Here is a 13,694-nt window from a genome sequence, read left to right on the forward strand (position 1 = left end):
ACGAGGACACTTATACTGCCATCTGGTGGTGTCAGGAGAGAAAAAAATGTAACATAAATAATGTCAAGATGGCGGAGAACACAGGCGAAATGTCACGCAGGCACATCAGACCAAAACGTCCTCAAGGTAAAAAATGTAATAACATTTCATTGTTGATTCTTGTTCAGTTATGCATAATAGTGTTGTATGATTAAAATGGCATGCACATTTGACAAACTTTTGTAACAGGAAAGATTTACTAGGCTGCTAAATTTGATGTCCACACAATGGGACTTAACTTCGATGAAACTGTATAAGAATGCTAGCAAAAAAATTAAAATTTGTAGTTGCACTGAGCTTCGTGACGCACATTGACTCACACTCTCGAGCACACACACACACACACTCGCGATCGCGCACACACACACACACACACACACACACACACACACACACACACACACACACACACACACACACACACACACACACACACACACACACACACACACACACACTCTCTCTTGCTCACTCCCGATCGCGCGCGCACACACACACACACACACACACACACACACACACACACACACACACACACACACACACACACACACACACACACACACACACACACTTGCTCACTCACTCACTCACTCACTCGCGTACAGACACACACACACACACACACACACACACACACACACACACACACACACACTCTCTTGCTCACTCGCGATCGCGCGCACACACACACACACACACACACACACACACACACACACACTCTCTTGCTCACTCGCGATCGCACACACTCACTCGCGCGCACACACACACACACACACACACACACACACACACACACACACACACACACACACACACACACACACACACACACACTTGCTCACTTTTTTGATATAAATTTTGTTTTTCCATATCAATGTTCAGAAGTGGTGATCAGTTGACAGCTCCGCCCCTCTCTTTACCAGAGTGTCCAAGACATACGGCCGCAGGTCAGATGAAACGACCACAAAGTCGATCATCGGCCTCTGGCCTAGGGTGTCCTGGTGCCACCCCTGACAGCAACATAGTATCAGCCCAGATCTGGCCCAAATCTGGTTCATGTGGATTCCACACGGTCCAGATGTGGGCCGGATCTGGGCCGACACTATGTTGCTGTCTGGGACGTGCACTGATGGACACCCTTATGCTTGAACATGGTGTTCGTTATGGACAAGCTGTAACTAGCACAGAAGTCCAATGACAGAACACAGCTCGGGTTCAGATCAGGGGGGCCGTTCCTCCCAATCACGCCCCTCCAGGTGTCACTGTCGCTGCCCACAAGGGCGTTGAAGTCCCCAAGTAGAACAACGGAGTCCCCAGTCGGAGCACTTTCCAGCACCCCTCCAGGGTCCAGGGATGGGGTCGTCGAGGCCCCCGCCTTCGACTGCCGCCCGATCCTCTAAGCACCGGCCCCTTACGGTCCCTCCTACGGGTGGTGAGCCCACGGGAGGGCGGCCCCACATCGCTTCTTCAGGCTGAGCCCGGTTGGACCCCATGGGGGGAGGCCCGGCCCACCAGGCGCTCTCATACGATCCCCAACCCCAGGCCTGGCTCCAGGGTGGGGCCCCAGCTAAATTTTCGGATCCAACTCACCTGGGCTGAGTTGTGGGTCATGACCGAAAGGATAAGATCCCGGATACAGGCAGCCAAAATGAGCTTTCTCCACAGGGTGGCTAGGCGATCCCTTAGAGATAGGGTGAGAAGCTCGGTCACTCAGGAGGAGCTCAGAGTAGAGCCGCTGCTCCTCCACATCATGAGGGGTCAGCTGAGGTTCCGGATGCCTCCTGGACACCTTTCTGGGAAGGTGTTCCGGGCACGTCCCACTGGGAGGAGACCCCGGAGAAGACCTAGGACACGCTGGAGGGACTATGTCATCCAGCTGGCCAGGGAACGCCTCGGTGTCCCCCCGGAAGAGCTGGAGGAAGTGTCTAGAGAGAGGGAAGTCTGGGCATCTCTGCTTAGACTGCTGCCCCTGCGACCCGGCCCCGGATAAGCGGAAGATGTATGTATGTATGTTCAGAAGTTATACAAGAGTAACAACGAAAAATGTTCAGGCACTGGCTGTAAATAAAAGAGATTTGCACTTTGTTACACAATGGTGTATTGATTTTTTTCTGTGAATACAGACCCGGTGTCCACATATGTGGACATCAATTTTTTCAAAAAGTGCTTCATGTTCAAAGATAATATCTGGTTATTATATTTATTGGTCCCCCCTAACCCTAAAAAGCTAGAAGAAATCTAAAATGCACGCCAAACCAAAGCTCGGGTCTTAGGAGGTTAATTATAAAGTTGAATTACTTTCTTAGTTTACTCTGCACTGTTTTGTTTTTCCATTTTATTTTGCACTTATGATATTTCACTTTATCTTTTAATATTACTTATTTTTATTCAGTTTATTTTACATTGCACAATTTCTCACAGCTATTCTGCAAACATGTTGGCAATAAAAAGTTCAGTTTTTGTCATCTTAATAAAGCATACTAAAATTGAAATAATTTTTATGGGTGACACTTTTAGTGTCTCTTCTGAATAAAGCGTATTATTCTAAAAAGGAAAATTTGAATACAGTATAAACATAAGGAAAGGCACAAATCATTGAATTATGTGTTTATTTATTGCACACCTCATGTAAGTGGTTCAAAATAAATAAATATTCTATTTTAGCTTATCAGGAAAGGTGTAACACAAACATAAAGTTTGACAGTTTTAAACATCACTCATATTTGCACTATAGTACAACCATATTATTGTGCATTAAATTACACACTCCTCTATTATCCAGATTCAGCTATAAGACACGTCATGTCACCTTTATTTATAGAGAGCTTTTTACAATACAGATTGTTTCAAAGCAGCTTTACAGTGATAACAGGAAAATAACACATCCTACAGTTAATCTCAGACTTTGACAGTTGTGTTTGGAGGAGCCCTACTGGCACAACAGTGTAACTGCAATCTGTCAATATTAATTTAGGCCAGAAAAGCTTGAAAGGTTTGAAAAAGCAATATTGCAATTACACTCTAAGAAAATCATATAAATCCCCCCTTCTTTTGGTACGTTCCACGGTACATGGAATTAAGTTGAATTAATGCCATTGACTCCCACCTCTGGGCTGATTTCCCCATGAACTCGTCCATCATGGCTGTCTAAGGTATTACTAGCAGGAGTGTTTATATCTGCCTTCTGCTCTCGACCAATCACCCTCCTCCAAATCTTCCTGTATTCCTGCTTAATCTTAGGGATTTTGAAGGCATACACTACAGGGTTAACCATCGAGTTGCCATGAGAAAGGAGAATGCCAAAGTATAAAGCAATGGACGGTACATGAATATTCTGGTTATAGAATGTGATGGCTTTTATCAAGTGTAACGGCAGCCAGCAAACAATAAAAAGAGCCAAAACCAAAACCAGAGATCTGGCCAGTTTGTGTTCCTTTTGGTTATATCCACCAGTTTCAGCCGCCACACCTGCTCTCCCCCTCGACAGTCTCCTCATTTTAAAAAAGATATAGCCGTACAAAGTAATCATGACTGCCAACGGGGGAAGAAAACAACACTCATAGATGAAGTGGACCAGGTATGAAGCAGGAATGACATCAATGAATTGACAGTCTATGGAGGTGGAATTGTAACGTGCCAGTGTGTCATGGTTGTACCATCCAAACATCGGTAAGAAGCCCAGTACAGATGCCAGTATCCAGCACACAGCGGCGGTGATCCAGGAGCGCTTCTTAGTGACGGTAGAATTGTACCTGCCAGAGAGAAATATTTCGTAAAATTAAAGATCTTTTAAAGGTGCAGTAAGCAATTTCTGAGAAACACTGTTGATATTTGAAATCAACACCAATTCAGCTCAACCTGGCAAAGACTGAGCTTCTCGTCCTCCTTGCCAATCCATCTCTACAGCACGACTTCACCATCCAGCTAGATTCATCATCAATCACCCCATCAAGGTCAGTCAGAAATCTTGGAGTAATATTGGATGACCAGCTGACTTTCACAGACCCCATTTCAAAGACAGCTCGATCATGCAGGTTTGCACTGCACAACATCAGGAAGATCAGGCCTTTCCTAACTGAGCATGCAACACAACTTCTCGTCCAGGCCCTGGTTATTTCTAGGCTTGACTACTGCAATGCTCTTCTGGCTGGACTTCCATCATGTGCAACTAAACCCCTACAGATGATCCAGAATGCTGCAGCTCGTCTTGTCTTCAACGAGCCCAAGAGGGCCCACGTCACTCCTCTGTTCATCTCTCTGCACTGGCTACCTCTCGCTGCTCGCATCAAGTTCAAGGCATTGACGCTTACTTACAGCTCTATCACAGGCTCAGTTCCCTCCTACTTTCACTCACTCCTACGAGTCTACATCCCTACCAGAAGTCTACGATCGGTCAATGAGCGACGGCTCGTTGTTCCATCACAGAGAGCCACAAAATCACTTTCCAGAACATTCTCATTCACGGTTCCATGCTGGTGGAATGCTCTCGCCACCCTCATCTGGAATGCATCATCCGGAATGCAGAATCCCTGACAACATTCCCAAGACAGCTGAAAACTCATCTCTTCCGTGAGCACTTAACCTTTCTTTCCTTTTCCTTTAATCCTCCCTTATTGGGCTTATGCTACTCTGAACAATGCCTGAACTTCGTATTTTGAGCACTTCTTGCGTTGTTTTTGCCTCTTAACGATGACTCGCTTAGTTTAGACCAAAATTGTAAGTCGCTTTCGACAAAAGCTTCTGCTAAATGACTTAAAGTAATGTAATGTAAATCAACCCAAACAAACACGCCCCTCCCTTCATTGCTCCGCCCCCAAAATGCATGAACACGCAATGCAAGAGTGGATGTCTCTTTATCATAGCTGAAGCAAGGCAAAATAATGCTTCGCAAAAATTAAAAAGATGATGAATGAACAACAAGGAAGAATAAAAAATTTACATAAAGTACACAAGAGTAAATACAAGCATGAGTTGGTTGTTAGTCGCCACCAGCTCCACACAGACAATGACACTCAAACTTTCCTGTTACTACAGCTAACATTACAACAACAGCATCTCTTGGTTCTGTGAAATAGCAAAACCAATGTTACTCAACGTATGAAGCAGGAACAACACAACCTCTGCGTCTGTTTTCAGGCCTTCCTGCTTAGGTCTCTCCAGCGCTTGGAAGCTTTTCTAATTTTAAGGGCTTTCGCATTGGAGGAATCTTTTCATAGTTCCTAAAACTAATGGCGGAAGTACCCAGTTTTTGGCGTGTTCGCACCACAGGAACTATGAAGTCGGGTCGGGTCTAAACCAGCACTATAAGAACTACCTATGTACCTAGGAACACCAGTTAGTGTTCGCTGATTGGCCAAACGCACGCAAAACACCAGCATCCGCCATTTAATAAAAAAAAGCCGTGCACACACACAGATTATAGCCTATATATTTACTCAACAAACTAACTCTATGAACATGGAAACAGTGATACATTGACCTCTGAACCTGCTAAGGAGAAAATCCAATGCAACTTTGAGGCGACCAAGCGAAACATGATTATGTATTTTTGCTCAACTAGCGAGATTGAACATCAACCACATGGCAAACGCTAATACTTTTTCATATACAGTTTACTTTATTTGTATAACAGTTCTAATAAAGTATTAGACAGGATTGTTAAACAGATCGTAAACTAATGAAGACGGAGAATGGGAGCGCTGTGTGATCAGGCAAAATAAAAGTCACAACAACAAGCGCAGATTACATCACTTCAGAGTTACTACTAACGGTGCGGATGCAACCTCGGGGAATCACCCTGTTGGCTAGTTCCTAGAACTAAGTTCCTAGTTCCTAAGCCTATTGATGCAGGCCCTAAAGCTCTTTGATCACAACCCTTCTTTATCCATTGATATTCCTCTGAGATTTTCTCTTTTTGTAATGTCTCTCAGCCATCTCTCTCTCTACAGTCTTTCTTCAAATCTCCCTCTTGCTCTCTCTCCTCACCTATCATGAGTGGACACACCCTCTACTGCTGATTGGCTACAACTAAGCATGACAACTAAGCATAAATAAATTGCATTACATTAATTTAAAGATAAAACAAAAGCTGTTTGTGTTTTCAACAAGCTTTGACGTTCATTAAAGCCATTCAGAATCATCCGTAGGCCGACTCACCTGAGTGGGATACAAACCCGCAGGCAACGATCCACAGCAATGGCCAGAAGAGTGAGCACTGATGCTTGAAGCGGGACGATCAGGACACAGCTGATGAACAGACAGGCATAGAAAGGGATCTTCACGTGGACATCCACAACCACAGCCAGAGGAATGGCCACGGCCCCGACCAGGAAATCTGCCATCGCCAGCGACACGATCAAGCAGAAAGTGGTTTGATTCAGGGCTCCGCTCCTCCACACGGCCCAGATCACCAGCACATTGCCCAGACAGCATCCCACAGCGATGAGCACTTCAAGAGAGATGTAAATTATCCCTCCACCTAATACCATTGTGGTTAGAGAACTGGAAACAGGAACGTGAGAGTGTTAGAAAGAGCTGCTGATTTATGTAAAGAGGAAATAGAGAGGCTGTATTTACTCTCTTCCGGGGAAAAGACAAATTTTGTGGTTTGATACGTTCAATCATGACCTGTTAATCAAGTTTTAGTTTACAAAATCCATCAAAAAAAGTAAAGAAAAATCAAATAAATTCTTGTCTACTTATTTGTCACTGAAAATAAAGACAAATTTTGTCTTTTTTTGTCTTGTCTTTTTCTGTTAACAATTTATGTAAAGAGGAAATATAGAGGCTATATTTATATAATTAGAGCTATAAAAAAACTTTCACACCTACAGATCTCTTCCGGAAAAAGACAAATTTTGTGGTTTTAGATGTTCAACCTATTTTTTAGTCAATAAAAAAAAAAGATTTATTTTTTTTGTATCTTCTTTTTCCATTAACAAGATTGCATTGCATGTTTATATAGTCAGTTTAATCTTGTCTTAATCATTAAAAAGAGGTTGTTGATTTTTTGATAATTGATTTTCATCATTTCATCAAAGAAATGAAAACTAGTTTTAGAGACTGTTACAGAAAGATTTGCACCTTCATAACAAAGCTTTACAATCATAATGTACTGTACACACACGCCAATCAAACCACTTCATATTCTCTATAACTAACAGCTGGTGGCGCTATAGGGTCAGACTGGGCATATTTCACTCAAAAAATTTAACTTCATTTACTAACCTCATGTGGCTCCAAACCTTTGACTTTCTTCTTCTGTGAAACACCACAGATTTTTAAATATGAGTCTCAGTGGAGGTTTTTTGTACAATGAAAGTTAATGGAGCCTCATGTTATTTTGAACCCATTTTCATTAAATGAGTATCTATCAAAATATCTTCTTTATGCTATACTATTACTTGGGGTTACTATAAACCTTTGGGAACTCTATAATTACAATTAATTAGATTTAGTTGTAATCCATTTATCCCATTCCCATGCATGTGCTGAAGTTGAGTAGCAAATATGGCCAAGACAAAAAAGCTCTTACAAAAGCCCAGAGAAGAAGGCTATGGCTACAAGAACATCTATAGGACACTAAAAGTTCCTAGAGACACAGCTGGCTGCATTGTTTATAAGTTTAAAATGTATGGTACCATAGAAAACCCTCCAGGGAACTTTTTTGGACCCATGGATCAGAAGTATGTTTGGCACAAAAAAGGCTTGACTTGACATGACCAGAAAAACACTGTCTTCACGGTCATGGACAATGATCCCAAGTACACATCCAAATCTACCAAAGCTTTGTTCAGGGATCAGTCCTGGCCTGCTCAGTCTCCAGATTAAAATGTCCTTGGAAATCTTTGGTGAGGTTTGAAGAAAGCAGTGGCAGAACAGAAACCAAAGAATATCATTGAGCTGGAAGCTTTTGCACACATGAAATGGCCAAAGACTCCAGTAGAGGGTGTCAGAAGCTTGTAAGCGAGAGTAAAGGATTTTTTTAATGCTTTGTTAACTACAAATAACATGTACAGAATTATAACCAATATTATAACATCAAAGCATAATATACTTCAGAATACAATCAGTGTTACATAAGAGAACAGAAAGAAAAAATAAGAAATAAGGAGAGATATGGGGCATAACTACATATATTATTATCCAAAAAAGTTTAACGAGGAGCATTAAAGGTACCATGAGAAAAAAGGATTCTCTACAAAAATTTAGTTTTGTGAGTAGAATAATTTAGTAAATGGATGTTTATACCCAGTTTGATTTTTTTAACTCAGTAACATTATGTTCTCAGAATCACTCAATTGTGTAATAATAAACTTTCTATGGTTTACTGATGGCTTAGTTAAAGTGTTTTCATACAATTTTGTTCACAACACCAGAATGTCTTGCAGGTCAGAGGGGTTCGATAATTTTAAATACAAGTGTATGAAATTCAATTTGGCCATTTATAATGATCACAGTGGTTACAGCCCTGCTGTGCCCGTCTGAATGAAAAGGTTTGAGGTGGGCGGTTGTGTGGGCGGTTTGCATTATAAGTGGGAACTGTTTCATAGAAATCAAGAAGTCTGCGATCGAATGAAAATTGCTTAATCCTATTTTTGGTTCCCGGAAAATTGCAAAAGTAAAATTTCATTTGCATAGTCATAAAAACATGAATCAAAACTAAACAAAGGAAACCTTTTTATGATAGACATAAATGACAAGCAAAAGCAGATATCCCAATGCCAACACTTTTTTCTTTCTTTTTCAAATCATTACTTGCCAATAGTCTAGGATCCAGTCAAAAACTATTGGCAACTCGCCTATTGCAAAAAAAGAAAAAGAAAAAGAAAACCAACAACTTCCTACTTTACTAGACACGAGATTAGCCACAATTTGATGCCACACGACCACAGAGATAAACAGAGAAATTAGAGCACTTCAAACTTAGATACAACATACTTCCAGAAACTGATATTCTATATACGTACAGTACTGTTCAAAATGTCAGTTCAAAATATATATATTTTTTATGTTTTTGAAAGAAGTCTCTTATGCTCACCCACATTCATACATTTGATGCATTCAAAAATAGAGTAAAAAACTGTAATATTGTGAAATATTTATCACAACCTGTTTTTTATTGTAATGTAACTTCAAAATGTAATTTCTTCCTGTGATCAAAGCTGCATCATTTCAGCATCATTACTCCAGTCTTCAGTGTCACATGATCCTTCAGAAATCATTATAATATGATGATTTGCTGCTCAAGAAACATTTCTGATTATTACCAATGCTGAAAACAGTTGTGCTGCTTCATATTTTTGTGGAAACCGCGATACATTTTTAGTCAGGAATATTTAATGAATAGAAAGTTCAAAAGAACAGCATTTATTTGAAATAGAAATCTTTTGTAACATCATAAATGTCTTTACTGTCACTTTTGCCGAACAAAAGTATTAATTTCCTTCAAAAAAATAAACAACACATTGTATACTTGCAGCATACAAGCCACTTCGAAGTACTGATCAAGCAAAAAATCTTGAGTATGTGTATGTATGTGTGTGTGTGTGTGTGTGTGCGTGTGAGTGAGTGTGTGTGTGCATATTTGGTTATGCATGGCTCTTTGAGAGAGTGAAGACAACTTCCTATTTTAACCACGACTATTTCAAGTAAGTTCCTGTAGAGATCTTGTGCCTTCAGTCTCCACCATGTCTGATGGTGAGAAGGTGATCTATACCTCTGTGGAGGTGCTCATCGCTGTGGGATGCTGTCTGGGGAACGTGCTGGTGATCTGGGCCGTGTGGTCGTGTCGAGCCCTGAGTCAGACCACGTTCTGCTTCATTGTGTCGCTGGCGCTGGCTGATTTTCTGGTGGGGATGGTTGCTGTGCCTTTCGCAGTGATAGTTGATGGACGGCTGAAGACTAGTTTCCACTGCTGCCTCTTCATCAGCTGTGTGGTCATTGTGTTGACCCAGGCCTCCGTTTACTCCTTGTTGGCCATCGCTGTGGACCGATTCCTGCGTGTTTATAAGCCTCTCAGGTTTGAACTTTTAACAGTCGTGTTGCTTCATATTGAGAGCCAAACTGATCAAGCTTACTGATTAGGAGGAAATCAAACTTGAGCGTTTCTCAGAGATGATGCACACTCATTTTTATCATACTGAATAACATGCAACCTGAAAAAAGGGTTGGACCGCATTTGCACGTGTGTATGTTAATGTATGTTAAGAATTTATTCATTCTATAATCTGCAATCAAAATCGCTCGCTCTGCCTCTAAAAAACCACGTTCTGTTTTGCCCGACATCATCATGTTGCCATTGACCAACACAGAAAACTACTGTAGCAAACATAGAGCTGGCAAAGATATTCCTCAATAAGGAAAATTGGAGCACTTGAGGTTTCGTTTTAGACATTTTGCTCCCAAATGCTTCCATAATGTGACATTAAAGGGTTAGTTCACCCAAAAATTACAATTCTGTCATAATTTTTTCCATAAGACTATCGTTCATCTTTGGAACACAAATGAAGAACTTTTTGATAGAGATAGAGATTTCTGTCCCTCGATTGACAGCTACACAACTACCACTTTGACGCTTCGAAAAGCTCATAAAGAGATTATAAAACTAATCCATATGAATTGAGCGGTTTAGTCCAAATTTTGAACAGTTTGAATTTAGGCTTTTATTTACAAATAAAAACTTTTGACTAATTTTCATATTTGGGTGAACTATCCCTTTAAATAGGGTTCACTGAACAAATGAAGTAAAACATGAAATCATGATTCTGATTTACTTTTATAATATGATTTTTAATTATTGAAATACTGCACTTTTCATGATGTAATTAATTGCCAAATATATACTTTTAGTCAACAAGGGGGCAAAAATATAAAACTGTTTTCAACATTGATAATAATCTGAAAGCGGTCTGTTACATGGCTTGGTTGAATCCTAATGTAGAATGCGGTCTCTTATTTCTTGCTAACAGACGCTGTGAAGTATAACACACCGTTGCCATGAAAAACAGCGTTGATATGGACGCAGGATTCTAACCGTAGAGATGGAATGGACTATTTTCTTTAGCGGAAGCAATACGATCGTTTTTAAATCAACAAACTCCTTTTTAAATCAATATTTTGTGTCAAATTATTGATTTATTTGGTAGGTAGCCATGTAATAAGCGGGATAATGTAGAGTGAGGCGATTGTTATAAGCGAATACAACCCCTTCAGGCTGATTCAAGACCCCGACAATCAGCCTGTCGGGATTGTATTCGCTATGTCAAATGCTCTACATTATCCCTTACTTAAAACATACATTGTATTAGTAAATGTTGAAATTAACATTAACTAAGATTAATAAATGCTTTCAAAATATTGTTCATTCTTAGTTCATGTTAACTAAAGTTGTTAACTAACATTGCCTGATGAAACATTACTGTAAAGTGTTACCAAAAAATCTTACCAAACCCAAACTTTTGAAAGGCAGTGTGTAGGCTATATATGTACATACATACATACATACACAGTACCGTTGAAGATATATAAAGATAATTTCTCACTGATTTTCAGGTACAGAGGATCAGTCAAAAAGCAGCATTTGTGGGCCGCGGTCACTGTATGTTGGCTCTCTGCTTCTATACTAGGCTTCATACCCATGTTCGGATGGCACAACGAAGACACTACAACAAGAGAAAACTCCACTATTACATGTCATTTCATCACGGTTATACCCATGTCATACATGGTCAACTTCAACTTCCTTGCTTGCATCCTACCACCCACCATCATCATGATGGCCCTGTACTTGTTACTCTTCAATATGATATCCAAACAGCTGAGAAAGGAGGTCGGGCGCCCCGTGGAGTCCAGGTCGTTTTACCGTAAGGAGCGGAGACTGGCCAATTCTCTGGCTTTGGTGCTGGTTCTGTTTGCCGTTTGTTGGCTTCCGCTGCACATAATGAACACACTTGATTATTACAAAATTGTCAAAGTGCCCACTATCGCCATTCACATCGGCATCCTCCTCTCTCACGCCAACTCCGCAGTTAACCCAATAGTGTACGCTTTTAAGGTCCCTAAGATTAAGAAGGCATATAAAAGCATCTTGACGAAGCTGACAAGCACGGAGCAGAAGGAAGATCAGAGCAGTCAGACTTTGGAAAATAATGGCAACAGCAACTCAAACAGCATCGTCAGGTGTACAATGAAAATAAACCCACAGGTGGTTTTAGCCACCAATCAGAACGGTTAGCATGAGTCTGTTCTCACACACAAGAAGTAGAGAGACCAGGGCTAGAATTACACAGACAAAAGTTCAATTATACAAATGGTCTGCCGCTTTTGCATAGCTTGTACTTGCTTTTTAAAAATTATCTGAAACTTTCCTATCTGGCAGCTCCAGTAAGATGTATCTTGAACTCTGTCTTGGAAACTGTTGTATAAGCCTTAATTAAACAATTTAATAATCAATTAAAAAGGAATTTATAATTGTATGATATTACGCTGTACCCACATTGGACCAGTGGTTTGGGAAATAGTTGGATGGAAAATGGATGGAAACTAAATTTCAGGAGGTAGAACAGGTCTATTATTACAATCAAAATCACAGTTTACACTTGTTAAAACTGCAATGACAGTCATGGGTGTAAGAGAGTACACATCACTTAAATTAAATTATGAGTGATTGGTTCTTAAGAATGCAAAGACAATAGTGATTCAACCCACGTTTTATTTCCAATGTATCAACTTCTGCCATCAGGAAAGCATTATAGTAAGTAATTTATAATTTATAATAATTTATTCCTGTATCTATTAATAATTTAAATAGTAAGATGCAGTCATTGGTATCAGTTCTTTTTGATGTTTTAATTATTATTATTATGTTTTAAAAAATGTCCTCCTTTAAAAAAAGAAAAGAAAAAAAAATATCAAATAAATTCTTGCCTACTTATTTGTCACTGAAAATAAAGACAATTTTTTTCTTTTTTTTCTTGTCTTTTTCTGTTAACAATTTATGTAAAGAAGAAATATAGAGGCTATATTTATATTTAGAGCTATAAAAAAAAAAAGTTCACACCTACAGATCTCTTCCGGAAAAAGACTAATTTTGTGGTTTTTTAGTCAATAAAATCCATTAAAAAAATGTTTTTTGTTTTTTTTCGTTAACAAGATTGCATTGCATGTTGATATAGTTTAGTCTTGTCTTAATCATGAAAAAAAGGTTGTTCATAATGTGACAATCATAATGTACTGTACACACACGTCAACAGATTTTTAAATATGGTTTTTTTTTGTACAATGAAAGTTAATAGAGCCTCAAGTTATTTTGAACCCATTTTTATTATACGGGTATCTATCAAAATATCTTCTTTATGCTATATTATTACTTGGGGTTACTATAAACATTTGGGAACTCTATAATTACAATTAATTAGATTTAGTTGTAATCTATGCATAAATTTATCCCATGCATGTGCTGAAGTTGAGTAGCAAATATGGCCAAGACAAAAAAGCTCTTACAAAAGCCCAGAGAAGAAGTGTCACGGTTTATGATTTCGCTGTCTACTTTCTCGTCTTGTGTTGTGTGTGTGTGTGTGTGTGTGTGTGTGTGTGTGTGTGTGTGTGTGTGTGTGTGTGTGTGCGTGTGGGCGGGGTCGCTGATCACT

The 13,694-nt window shown here is 39.8% G+C and overlaps 2 protein-coding genes across 2 annotated transcripts; one reads left to right on the forward strand and one right to left on the reverse strand.

The window, feature by feature from the left end:
* Positions 1-2,640: 2,640 nt before the first annotated feature.
* Positions 2,641-6,601, reverse strand: adora3a.1 (adenosine A3 receptor a.1). The gene is made up of 2 exons (XM_082136512.1): positions 6,202-6,601; positions 2,641-3,797 (listed from the first exon to the last, which is right to left on the reverse strand). Exons 1-2 carry the CDS (start codon positions 6,531-6,533, stop codon positions 3,122-3,124), a joined length of 1,008 nt encoding a protein of 335 aa, XP_081992638.1. The 5' UTR covers positions 6,534-6,601; the 3' UTR covers positions 2,641-3,121.
* Positions 6,602-9,693: 3,092 nt separating this feature from the next.
* LOC309474141 (adenosine receptor A3-like) lies at positions 9,694-12,323 on the forward strand. Its single transcript, XM_082136511.1, has 2 exons — positions 9,694-10,066; positions 11,599-12,323. Exons 1-2 carry the CDS (start codon positions 9,735-9,737, stop codon positions 12,278-12,280), a joined length of 1,014 nt encoding a protein of 337 aa, XP_081992637.1. The 5' UTR covers positions 9,694-9,734; the 3' UTR covers positions 12,281-12,323.
* The last annotated feature ends 1,371 nt before the right edge of the window (positions 12,324-13,694 follow it).

The sequence above is a fragment of the Leuciscus leuciscus genome (genome assembly GCF_965113295.1).
Source record: "Leuciscus leuciscus genome assembly, chromosome: 14".
NCBI classification, from domain to species: Eukaryota; Metazoa; Chordata; class Actinopteri; order Cypriniformes; family Leuciscidae; genus Leuciscus; species Leuciscus leuciscus.